At 32.5% G+C, this 14,351-nt stretch overlaps 1 protein-coding gene across 1 annotated transcript; it reads right to left on the reverse strand.

The window, feature by feature from the left end:
• Window positions 1–443: 443 nt before the first annotated feature.
• On the reverse strand, window positions 444–12,491 carry LOC139864355 (uncharacterized). Its single transcript, XM_071852934.1, has 2 exons — window positions 11,685–12,491; window positions 444–572 (listed from the first exon to the last, which is right to left on the reverse strand). The coding sequence occupies exons 1-2, from the start codon at window positions 12,489–12,491 to the stop codon at window positions 444–446; spliced, it is 936 nt and encodes a 311-aa protein (XP_071709035.1).
• Window positions 12,492–14,351: the final 1,860 nt, after the last annotated feature.

Raw genomic sequence — 14,351 nt, forward strand, 5'->3', positions numbered from 1 at the left:
TATTTAATATTTTACATTAGGTTTTAATTGTGACTAAAGTTTTAAAATTGACAAACCGGTCATTAAACGGTAAAAATCCCCTTTTTATAATAATAATAATACTACTTATATATATATATATATATATATATATATATATATATATATATATATATATATATATATATATATATATATATATATATATAGTTTAAAAATATAGCGTTAAACTTGGCTAGCTCCCTGCGAAACGAACCGGACTTACTAAAAACTACACTACTGTACGATTAGGTACACTGCCTATAAGTGTTGTAGCAAGGTTTAGGTATATCCACTCTATAAATAAATAAATAACTTGTGTAAAATTGTATCGTATTTAATAGTATTTCGCAATAAAAATATAACTATTTCGTATACTACCTCGCACACATCAAGTATTTTTTGGCGCCGCTGCCGGGGAAAATTCAACGCCGAAATGAAAAACTATAAAAAGGAATTACATATCGACAGATACACATCCTCATACATATTAAAATGCATACCTCCAAAGTCTCGACGGCAGCTGTCACAGCGTCTACACATCCACCAGAACCCTACAACAAACCAAAGCGAACACAATAAAACCTAAATATACACTAAACTCATTAATAAACCAAAGCTATATGCAGATGTTTCATCAAATAGATGTTTAACTTCAACTAATCAAACAGTATATCTCAATTAATTTCAATTATAGTAAAGTAAAAAAAAAAAAACTTAATTATTACATACACTGCCTACATTCCACTAAACACAGCCTCCAAGTTCATAATTAAAAACCTAATACTTCTCGAATTTTTTTTTTTTTACTATTTTGAAGTAGAGTTGTATTCCCTTGAAACCAAACATTTGCTTGAAATTCAATGGACCAATCAGAGCGCGACATGTGGCGCGACAATCACATGTGATTGGAAAAAAAATTAAAAATTTTAAAATTTTTTTTTTTAAATTTTAAAAAAAAAATTTCGAATTTTTTTTTTTATGAATTTTTTTTTTTTTAAATTTAGCATGTCAAATTCAATCACATGTGATTGTAAAACCCAATCACATGTGATTGTGGAACTCAATCACATGTGATTCTGCATATCAAATCCAATCACATGTGATTAAAAAAAATTACAATTTTTTAAAAAAAAATTCAACCGGAAACATACTTTAATTTGGTGATTTGATCAAGTTTGTTAGCGTTTCGTGATCATTTCTTCAAAATTTTAGACTTTAATTCGGTGATTTAATCAAGTTTTGATCCAAAACTTGGTGTTTGAAGGTTTTAGCACAAATTTAGTGAAATTCGTTATTATTCGTCATTTTACTGAATTTTATTTTTCAATCACATGTGATTGGATTTGACATGCAACAATCACATGTGATTGAGTTTTACAATCACATGTGATTATCATGCCCAATCATATGTGATTTATTGCATGTTAAATTTAATCACATGTGATTGAAAAAAAAAAAAATTTAAAAAATAAAAAAAAATAAAAAAAAAAATTCGAAAAAAAAAAATTTTTGAAATTTTTTTTTTCGAAATAATTTTTTTTTTAATTTTTTTCAATCACATGTGATTATCGCGCCACGTGTCGCAATCTGATTGGTCCCTTAAATCTCAACTTAAAGTTTGGTCTCATTTGAATATTCCTCTTTTGAAGTAATTTAACATATATACAATTCGAACATATATAATTCGAATATTCATACAGATTATTCCACAAACTTACAGCCTAATGCGAAAAATAAATATTGATCAAAACACAGCAAATCATATTCACGCATGACGTAATAAACATCACTATAAACTTGTAATACATTCAAACATATACGTAAATATACACATCGAGATATGTAATTAAAGAAGAGACCGTTCGGAGAACAGATGCGGCGGCGAGGCAGGCAGTTTTCATAGCAGATATGAGAGATTTTTCGTTATTCGGTGAGTGATAACTGGCGCCAACGTGGACGGCGACGAAAAACCTCCGGTTATTATGATCGGAAACCTCGCCGGCCATTAATTTTACGATTACAGTATATGTGTCAGGTGAGAGAGGCGGTACTCCGGTAGTAAGAGCGCAGGGACTCGTTGATGTTAAATTTAACACTGAGGCGAGGAAATGGTTCAGTGTTAAATCATTATCTAATTAATTTTTTTATAATTTTAATAATATTATTTAGTTTAATTATATATTAAAAATATAAAAACAAATGCAATAATAAATTTCATTAATTAAAAAATTACATTAAGTTAAAAAAACAATACTTAATTAAAAAAACACACTTATTAAAAAAAATACATTACTTAATAAAAAACACAATACTTAATCCGACTCCGTCTCTGACTCCGACGTCTCACGATTAGCCCATACATGTTCAACCAAATCCGATCGTAGGCCCTCATGCACTTCCCTATCTCGTAATTCTTTCGTCCTCCTCTTGTAAGTTTCGCATCTCTCGATCCAAGTTGTTTGCATATTATGAACGGGTTCGTAAACCCAATCATTTTCGGTTAGAGCAAAACCATTATCTTCGACAATTATGTTGTGTAAGATAATGCATGTATACATCATTTGTTTCATTACATTGACGCTATATGCCCTTGCTGGTTGTTGTAGTATATGTCAACCCCCCTGTAAAATACCAAAAGTCCACTCAACATCCTTGTGTGCCATTGCTTGTTTCTTCGAAAAGTACTTACGTTTTTCATCATTTACACTTGAAAACGCCTTCACAAATGATGCCCACCCGGGATATATACCGTCCGCTAGATAATATCCTGTGACAACCCGGAAATTTTTGACCAAATTTAAACTTTATCTTTAAATGATTTAACGTTTCTGACACGATTAGCAAAGTCTGTAAAACCGAATCTCAAAATTTTTGAACTATTCAAGTACCCTTCGGTTGTTGTCAACGATTCGCGAACCATTATATGTAAATAGATACATATATATACTATAACTTAAAAACGTAACAAAGTTTTAATTGTTTAATACCGTACATTAAACTTATTGGTTTAAATATTTATTTGAATATATATGATAAGTTGGAATATTAATTGTATGAATAACTTGCGACGTATATTTAAAACGTGTTTATGAATGTTGAAAATATATATTAACTTGGTCATAAAATGATTTGTTATTATATATATATATTAACAAATAGCGAGACAATGATTTATAGAAGTAAATGACCAAAACACTTGAAAGTTTAAGATACACTTTGAATGATATAGTTTATTGATAATTTAAGACTATATTTTGACAAAGGTACGAGTCACAAAACGTAAAATACAAGTTTTCTCAGCGTACGAAAGGACATTTGAAAAACCGGAACCGGGACATAAGTCGAGTGATGACGTACGACTTATCGGAACAAAAATTATAAGTCAACTATGCATGTGAATTTAATATAATATATAATTAATTATATAAATTAAATATATTATATATATAATATAAAATTATGTCGACAAACAAGAAGTTAAAAATTTGTGAGCTGTCCCAGGGTGCCATGCGATAGCATGGCCTTGAAGCACAAATCCCATGCGATCGCATGGGGTACTTTTTCAGAAAAAGTTCTATAAATCCCATGCGATTTTTGGCTCAGCTGAATCTATCTCTCTTTCTCTAGTATTGTTACTCCGTAATATTTATTTAATTTATTTTATTATTATTATTATTATTATTATTATTATTATTATTATTATTTATATTATTAAGATTAATATTATTATTAATCTTATAATTATTAGTATTATATTATTAATTATGTATTATACATAAAATACTACGACGAGGTCATGAGTGGGTTACTTTCAAAATGGGTTTTCAAGCGGGATAGAGCTAAGGAAATTATGGGTAATGTTCGGGGGTATTTTTATGAATCAAACCTAGTGTTTATCATCTCCGTTACATCTACGTATTTTTCTGAAATATTGAATCACAATATTGATACGTAAGCATTTATATTTTATCTTTTATATACTAATAGTGTATCCATGTCTAGTGCTCGAGTATATATATTTATACAAGCTTATATGCTAAATTTCGTCGTTAAACAGTTTATGATGAATCACGAATTAAATACATATATTACTGGTAAAAGGTATATGATATACATGTTTTGGAAAGCTGGCGAAAAATCAATAACTTTTCATTTAGACACCGAATAGTTTCGATGAACGGATTAAAAGATATGATTAACTGAATTATGATTGACGTTAATTGAAATTGCTTTTAAATCTGCAATTAAGATTTAAACAACTTGTTTACGAGATTGATAAAATGGAATTTTTTGAATATTACCAACCGAGTAAATGAATCCTTATATAAGGTACATCTCGTTTTGTTGAACTTTTGTCAAAATTGACTTTTTGAAATGACTTTTGATAACTTTTGTATGTCGATCTCGAGCATTAGGATTGTGATACACTATGACCTGACCTAGCTTGATAGACATTTATTGACCAACATATGTTCTCTAGGTTGAGATCTCCGGTTATTTGGTAATCCGAGTTTCGGTCACATTTTGGTGAACGACTTTATATGCTGCTAAGGTGAGTTTCATTGCTCCCTTTTTAATTGCTTTTGAATCTATATTTTTGGGCTGAGAATACATGCAATTTATTTTAAACGCAATGGATACAAGTACATACTAAATTCTACACTGAGTTTGAACCGAAAATCCCTTAGCTTTGGTAACTAGTAACTGCCAGTACATAGGATATGGGCTGGTGGGCGCGAATAACAGTATATGGATCCATAGGGCTTGAAATCCCCGTCCAAGCTAGAGCGCTAGCCTTTTAACGGACGTATGCTATTTGAGAAGCGTACACGTTGGTTTGCGTGTATTATTAAGATGATTATACACAAGGGTATAAATTATATATACGTTAAGTTTAATTACCATGGTGCTCAATCTTGTAGAATATTTTGATAAACGTTTCTGGATGAAACAACTGAAATCTTGTGATCCACTTTTATATAATACGAAACACTAAAAATATGAACTCACTAACCTTTGTGTTGATACTTGTTAGCATGTTTATTCTCAGGATTCCTAGAAGTCTTCCGTTGTTTGCTTATATGTTAGACAAGCTATGTGCATGGAGTCTTACATGGCATATTTTTCAAGGAAACGTTGCATTCACCAAATTATCACCATGTATCTTATTTTGACTGCATTGTCAACAGAAGTACTGTTGTAAACTATTATTTACGGTGATTGTCTATATGTAGAAATCATCAGATGTCGAAAACCTTTGATTTAAATATTCATACATGGTTTGCCTTTTTAAAAGAATGCAATGTTTATAAAACGTAACATATAGAGGTCAAATACCTCGCAATGAAATCGATGAATGACGTGTTCGTCCATATGGATTTGGAGCGATCGTCACAGTTGGTATCAGAGCGTTGGTCCTAGCGAACCAGGTCTTGCATGAGTGTGTCTAACTGATAGTTATTAAGATGCATTAGTAAGTCTGGACTTCGACTGTGTCTGCATGTTAAAAGTTTTGCTTATCATTTCTTGTCGGAAATTACATGTTTATCATCTTAAGTCTAAACGCGTCTTATTGCATTGATTGCATAGATAGTGTATAGACAAAATTCATATCTTAGCGTATCTGTTACTGTAAACTTTTCCTGACATCTTCCGAAAATTCCTCCGTGATTTATGGAATTTTGGTATTATATATACATATGTAAATTATGTATTGAAGAGTACCAATCTAAATTCTATAATCTATTTCATATCAAAAATCATCTCTCTAATTATACAAGATGGATCCCGTATCTAGTTCAAATTCCTTAAACTCCGACAGCTATTCCGATATGGATATTCACCTGAATTCCGAAGACAATGTAACCAGAATGGATCAACCAATCAGCCATCATCTATTCTGGATGAATTGGGGATGGGTTCGTATCCTACTTAATTATTGGAGACAAGAAGAAGGCGATCCCTTCCATCCACCACATTGCCCTCTTGGCGAAGAACCTGAAGCACTTACCGGCGAACCTGTTCGTAATACCATTTTCTCTCTCATCTCCAGAATATCTCGTCATGATCATATACTCTCTCAAATTCTGGATCTTATTTGTCCACTCGTCCGAACCGACAATCAACCCAGTGTAATAGAAGAAGTCAACGAGCTTCGCACTCGGGTAGTGGCTTTGGAGAATGTGGTGCAAAGGTTACAAGCACCATCAACAGCACCGACAGCAACAGTACCACCATCAGCAACACCAACAGTACCATCACCACCACCACCAGCAACATCCGTATCCCACACCTCAACATCACAATCTGTACCTCGAACATCACTGTCATACGCACCATAGATACCAAGGAATACCAACAACAACAAACGATGTAGTATTGATTCATAACTTCATCGAAGAAATATTTTGCAGAGAATATGTAGTTTCTAAAAGTTTTAGAGATTATATATTTTAGTCCTAGTCGAAAACCAGATGAGATTAATATTATGTTAACTCATTAAATCCATGATTACATCTAAGGAAAATATATATGTAGGTATATTTTCATAAAGATTGTAATTAAGAAAATTCTTTTGTACAAACTGTTAATGATGAGAATATTTTAACGGGTAGGTAATCCCCAAGAGATATATAAATTCACCATTAATATGTTACATTCTTCGATTCTGATTCAACAAATCCTCAACTATACTCACTACTTTCACAACAATATATATACTTTTATAAAAATCAAAGCAACCATCCTCATCCAAATTTAATTACATATTTTGATTTTGACAAATCAAAATCCAAGTCAAGATTTAACAAAAGACATCATTCTTAGATTCCTACATCTTTCGAAGCTATACTTTGACTTCAAAACTGTGCTAGAACATCAAAGAACCCAGAAAAGTATTTGTATCATTCAAATTCTAGAACATCATATGAATATTAACGATTACAATCTATGTTCAAATTCCTCGAAATTCCTGAAGACACTTCAAATAATGAATCATCGAGATGATGATCCAACCACATGTTACCGCAGTCTTGTACCTGAAAAACCCTCGAGATCAAAGTCATAGTTTAACACGTATCCGTGTCAGACCCTTTGGCATTTATTAGCTAAAATAACTTTTCAATCCCTTTTCAAAATAGACAGTTTTGTCACCACTCCAGCAAATCACCTTCAATTGTTCATTCGAATAAGCCTTATTATAACGATTACCCCTTCATCATTGTTACTGGGGAACCTTTCATATTCCACCACATTAGCAGTAAATTTACCAACAACTTCATTTATCTTTGATGTTTCGAAAAATCCTTATACTTATTGAAACTGTATCATGTACTCATCCACATCTTGTAACGGCAATTGACATACCAACTATCGGGAATTAGCAATCAGTATTTTGAAATCTTGTAGCACGTCTACGCCAACAGTTATATGTGTACATATAACGTCTACCTCATGGACTTACATACTTCGAATGTGAAGTTTCCGAAAAATACCCCAAACTACGAAACTAGTTCTCCGAATTTTGGAAAAATGTTGATGAAGCAGCAAAAACTGTAAACGACCTTAACAGTCAAAAGTTTGATGATAAAGAATAGTATGGTGGTAAAGCTGAGAAAAAGAGAAGGTTTGGAACTGAAAAACGGATTGAGCAGACCATGAAGGAGGCTGTGGACAAATCACAAAGACGAAATCTACCTTCAAAGAATCCAAATGATTCAGTGTCTGCTGAAACCATTAGTAAGAACCTTACTTCTTATTCTAAACCTTCACAGACAGATTTTCTGCATCATCCTCTGATATTAGAAATTCTAAGATATCATCGTATCTTCCATTATAAATATCCTCCATATTTCTGAAGATATTTTCATAACTATTCTTATCTGAAATCATTTATCTCTTCATGCTATCTTTGTTACATCATAAAAGAAACTATTTTAGTTTCTAAAATCTGAAAAATTTGAAAAATTGATGTTTTGAAGTATTGTTGGGAACTGAAGCATGAGTTAGTATAATATAATGACACTTGATCAATGTGATTATATTACAGTAAGTCATGCTGAGTTTCTAATGGAACGTGATAAAGGTTCACAGATCATACCCTCATCATGAACCATGTTACATAACTCTTTCATTCTATTTAACCTCTAAACATATCAAGAAAATATTTTTCTTGATGATTCGGTCTTTTTCGGATATTCTGGTAATTTGACAAGTCAGATTGTGCCATTACCATTTCTTTCTTAGAACATTAACTATGTTCATTTCAAAATCCATACCTACGAATTTTGGACTATTATTCGCTTGACTTAAAGTCAGGAAGAGAAAACGAAATCATGAAGCTCCGAAATATAATGGAAAATATAAAGCCCAAAAACAACCCCGAAATTACAAACCGTGTATATCGATGCGTATAGCAATATAAAGACACGGGAGAATGAAAAACACTATAACCCCAAGGTAATAGTAGAATAAAATAACCTCCTCTGGTGGTAGATGAAAAAGAAGAATGAAGGATACGATAGCCAAGAAAATATCCAGAATCAGAACTGGATTAAGCATTTTCACAATCTATTAAGAAGTATGAAATAAGAAAGAAGATTATAGGAGTGGTGATAATAAATGAAACGGAAGAGGTTAATTTATAGCAAAATATCAGACATAGCAATCGAGGCAGATTACGCATTTAATCAAAGGAAATCCTAATTTTCTTAAATTCTGAAGAATCAAATCTTATTTAAATTATGAAGATTTTCTATTCCTTAAATTCCAGAAATCAATCGTTACTACATCAAGAGATAAGACGAATCTCTATTCTTCATTTCACTCTATTACGATAACTTCTCTCATACGCTTTGAGTAATCGGATTGTTTTATCCGTATTATTCAATGGTGAAAAAAAAAAATTCTATTTACCAACTCATATTCATCATGAAAACATTTTTATTGTTAGCCATGACGACCTCACTCAAATTTCGGGACGAAATTTCTTTAACAGGTAGGTACTGTGACAACCCGGAAATTTTTGACCAAATTTAAACTTTATCTTTAAATGATTTAACGTTTCTGACACGATTAGCAAAGTCTGTAAAACCGAATCTCAAAATTTTTGAACTATTCAAGTACCCTTCGGTTGTTGTCAACGATTCGCGAACCATTATATGTAAATAGATACATATATATATAGTATAACTTAAAAACGTAACAAAGTTTTAATTGTTTAATACCGTACATTAAACTTATTGGTTTAAATATTTATTTGAATATATATGATAAGTTGGAATATTAATTGTATGAATAACTTGCGACGTATATTTAAAACGTGTTTATGAATGTTGAAAATATATATTAACTTGGTCATAAAATGATTTGTTATTATATATATATTAACAAATAGCGAGACAATGATTTATAGAAGTAAATGACCAAAACACTTGAAAGTTTAAGATACACTTTGAATGATATAGTTTATTGATAATTTAAGACTATATTTTGACAAAGGTACGAGTCACAAAACGTAAAATACAAGTTTTCTCAGCGTACGAAAGGACATTTGAAAAATCGGAATCGGGACATAAGTCGAGTGATGACGTACGACTTATCGGAACAAAAATTATAAGTCAACTATGCATGTGAATTTAATATAATATATAATTAATTATATAAATTAAATATATTATATATATAATATAAAATTATGTCGACAAACAAGAAGTTAAAAATTTGTGAGCTGTCCAGGGTACCATGTGATCGCATGGCCTTGAAGCACAAATCCCATGCGATCGCATGGGGTACTTTTTCAGAAAAAGTTCTATAAATTGCGTGATTTTTGGCTCAGCTGAATCTATCTCTCTTTCTCTAGTATTGTTACTCCGTAATATTTATTTAATTTATTTTATTATTATTATTATCATTATTATTATTATTATTATTATTATTATTATTTATATTATTAAGATTAATATTATTATTAATCTTATAATTATTAGTATTATATTATAAATTATGTATTATACATAAAATACTACGACGAGGTCATGAGTGGGTTACTTTCAAAATGGGTTTTCAAGCGGGATAGAGCTAAGGAAATTATGGGTAATGTTCGGGGGTATTTTTATGAATCAAACCTAGTGTTTATCATCTCCGTTACATCTACGTATTTTTCTGAAATATTGAATCACAATATTGATACGTAAGCATTTATATTTTATCTTTTATATATTAATAGTGTATCCATGTCTAGTGCTCGAGTATATATATTTATACAAGCTTATATGCTAAATTTCGTCGTTAAACAGTTTATGATGAATCACGAATTAAATACATATATTACTGGTAAAAGGTATATGATATACATGTTTTGGAAAGCTGGCGAAAAATCAATAACTTTTCATTTAGACACCGAATAGTTTCGATGAACGGATTAAAAGATATGATCAACTGAATTATGATTGACGTTAATTGAAATTGCTTTTAAATCTGCAATTAAGATTTAAACAACTTGTTTACGAGATTGATAAAATGGATTTTTTTGAATATTACCAACCGAGTAAATGAATCCTTATATAAGGTACATCTCGTTTTGTTGAACTTTTATCAAAATTGACTTTTTGAAATGACTTTTGATAACTTTTGTATGTCGATCTCGAGCATTAGGATTGTGATACACTATGACCTGACCTAGCTTGATAGACATTTATTGACCAACATATGTTCTCTAGGTTGAGATCTACGGTTATTTGGTAATCCGAGTTTCGATCACATTTTGGTGAACGACTTTATATGCTGCTAAGGTGAGTTTCATTGCTCCCTTTTTAATTGCTTTTGAATCTATATTTTTGGGCTGAGAATACATGCAATTTATTTTAAACGCAATGGATACAAGTACATACTAAATTCTACACTGAGTTTGAACCGAAAATCCATTAGCTTTGGTAACTAGTAACTGCCAGTACATAGGATATGGACTGGTGGGCGCGAATAACAGTATATGGATCCATAGGGCTTAACATCCCCGTCCGAGCAAGAGCGCTAGCCTTTTAACGGACGTATGCTATTTGAGAAGCGTACACGTTGGTTTGCGTGTATTATTAAGATGATTATACACAAGGGTATAAATTATATATACGTTAAGTTTAGTTACCAGGGTGCTCAATCTTGTAGAATATTTTGATAAACGTTTCTGGATGAAACAACTGAAATCTTGTGATCCACTTTTATATAATACGAAACACTAAAAATATGAACTCACCAACCTTTGTGTTGATACTTGTTAGCATGTTTATTCTCAGGATTCCTAGAAGTCTTCCGCTGTTTGCTTATATGTTAGACAAGCTATGTGCATGGAGTCTTACATGGCATATTTTTCAAGGAAACGTTGCATTCACCAAATTATCACCATGTATCTTATTTTGACTGCATTGTCAACAGAAGTACTGTTGTAAACTATTATTTACGGTGATTGTCTATATGTAGAAATCATCAGATGTCGAAAACCTTTGATTTAAATATTCATACATGGTTTGCCTTTTTAAAAGAATGCAATGTTTATAAAACGTAACATATAGAGGTCAAATACCTCGCAATGAAATCGATGAATGACGTGTTCGTCCATATGGATTTGGAGCGATCGTCACATATCCTCTTTTGTACTCAACCCCATTTACAGTGAAAGGAATATCTTCTGTTTCTTCATTAAGCATTGAGTTGAAGAGATTACTAGCGTTCAAGACGTTTAAGTCGTTGTTTGAACCCGCAACCCCAAAGAAAGCCTGCCAACTCCAGTTATCATATGAGGCTACAGCTTCTAGCATAATAGTTGGAACTTTGTGATCGCCTCGAGTAAATTGACCTTTCCATGCAACGGGACATCTTTCACATGCCCAATGCATACAATCTATGCTTCCCATCATTCCAGGTAAACCGTGAATATCTTCATGAGCTTCATACAATCTTTTGATATCTTCCGTGGTAGGCTCGCGCATATATTCATCTTTATATAAATCAATAATACACTTACAAAAGTGCATTAATGATTCACGAGATGTTCGTTCCGAAATTTGCAAGTACTCGTCAAAAAGATTGGGTGTATCACCATAAGCTAATTGTCGTAGAGCAGCAGTTATTTTTAAGTATGTACTAATACTCAACTTTCCGCGCGCATCAAATCGTAAATGAAAATACTTAAAGTATTCCGGTAGCGGATCTTTGTCGTAGTTGAGAATATCTTCCATAATTCGGAGAAATACTTGACGCCGCATTTGAAACCTCCTTTTAAAATTATCGTCGGAGTATTTGCAACCTTGAACAAAATAGTCGGTCATAAGACGTACATGTGCGGCTTCATGTTCACGTTCTATATAACGACGTCTGTGTGAACTTTCCGCTTCATTTTCACTTTCTAACGCCTCGCTATTGATTATATCGAGCACTTGCATCAAAAACTCTTCGCTAGACGATGATGTTGAAGACATTATTTAAAAAAAATATATGTTTATTTGTTGTGAAATTGAGAGAAAAAAATATGTTTATTTGTTGTGAAATTGAGAGAAAAAGATGTGAAAAAGATGTGAAAATTGATGATAAAACGAAGAGTATTTATAGAGTATTTAAAAAAAAAATATACATTTTCGACCGTTGCCAAAAGCCAAAAATCACCAACGGCCAAAAATCTCAACGTTGCCCAGCTAACGGTGGCTGCCGTTACCCACATTTAACGGTGGTTCAACGCCGGCGGGGAGTGGGTGGCGCCACTGTCTCCACCGTTAAAATCCTTTAACGCCGAAAAAACTATCCGACTCCTGGTGCTCTAACGATGGTTGAAACTTGAAAGTTATATGTATGAAAAAAGTTTATTTTTTGCCCCTCATGTTTCAAGGTCTTTTTTAAAATCATCATGTAGTAAGAGATGTTGCATATAAAGGACAATACTTTAAAGTTGACGATAATTAGTTAGTTTTTTAACAAATGTTAAATCATTGTGAATATTAGGCATACCTTTCAAACGTCCTAATCTAGAATATTTCTCTTTGGTTTTCTACTCTGTTTGATCTTTGGTATTCTTACATTGAAAGTTAAACCATCACTAGATGCTTACCGTATGACATCCTAATATCATTACAATAAGTCTCTAAGTTCAAATCTTACTAGTAGTAAATCTTGAGGTGCTCATGTGGAAAACGATCACGAGATAACCTAGTTAGACCGCTTACCTACGAAGTAATCTTGTTAGACATTTTACATGCGAGTAAAATCCCCATCTTATCCAGATAGATTGAATAGAGAAAATCATATATATTGTATGGTTACATAATCATATTCATTATAAAGTTGTATGGATTGAAAGGTAATCCCACCTTTCTCTCCGGCGTTGATTCTAGCGGAATCAGTAATTTCGATGAGGAAAAATGTGATGATATAGAATTGAGGGCAGCAATTGCGATTCGTTTGTGTCTTGAAAAGAACATACTTTCTAATGTGTACGGGTTGTTAACGGCTAATGAGCTTTGGGATAATATTGAGCAGTTGTACCAGGGTAAGGGCGTTTCAAATCGGTTATGTCTTAAGGAACAGTTTCGTACCTTGCGTATGGATGAAAGTTCTAAGATTTCAGATGATCTGAGCATTCTGAATGGCATCATCTTGGAACTGGAGGCTATTGTAGTAAAGGTGGATGATGAACATAAAGTGCTGAGGCTGATATTATCTTTGTCGTTGTCCTATGAACAGGTGAAGCCAATTCTGATGTATGGGAAGGAAACTTTAAAGTTTGAAGGCGTTACTAGCAAGCAACAGTCTAAAGAGAAAAGGCTCGGAGGTAACGTGGACTCATCATCAGAAAGTATGGTATTGTGTTCAGATAGGCGGAATAAATACTCTAGGAAGAATCTGGTATGATGGGGTGCGGGAGGCCTGGGCATGTAAGGGTTAATTGTTCAGGTGGAGCTAATCCGAAAAATGGCTCTAAAGGCGCTAACAATGTCTCCGTAACCGTTATTACGGAGAATGACGAATTCCTCTAAAGTCATGTCATCCTCATGATGTCCGCGCCACCATGGAGAAGGATGTTCTTTAGCGGTTCCACAATTGCACATGGGCACTGGTTTGGCGGTTGGTGTAGGGTGTACGGTGGAAATTGATGTTGTAGCTGATGAAACTTCCAGGGAAAGCTAAATAGGAAGTTGCACCATAAAAGTTCAACAGATTATACAACATGTGCCGAGGTGAAATTCTTATAGTTTGATTTTTTAAGTGTAATACTCTTTATGGTGGATTTTGATAATTCAGTGAAGAATTATGGTTGTCTGTGATGGTAATGATTGTCGATTTTGACA

Source organism: Rutidosis leptorrhynchoides, chromosome 8 (genome assembly GCF_046630445.1).
Source record: "Rutidosis leptorrhynchoides isolate AG116_Rl617_1_P2 chromosome 8, CSIRO_AGI_Rlap_v1, whole genome shotgun sequence".
In the NCBI taxonomy this organism is placed as follows: Eukaryota; Viridiplantae; Streptophyta; class Magnoliopsida; order Asterales; family Asteraceae; genus Rutidosis; species Rutidosis leptorrhynchoides.

Excerpts from the sequence above, each read along its gene's own strand:
- LOC139864355 (XM_071852934.1), bottom strand. The coding sequence starts at position 12,491 with ATGTCTTCAACATCATCGTCTAGCGAAGAGTTTTTGATGCAAGTGCTC. Across the intron at positions 573-11,684 it reads CAGAAGATATTCCTTTCACT|GGTTCTGGTGGATGTGTAGA; the intron begins GTAAATGGGGTT and ends GGTTTGTTGTAG.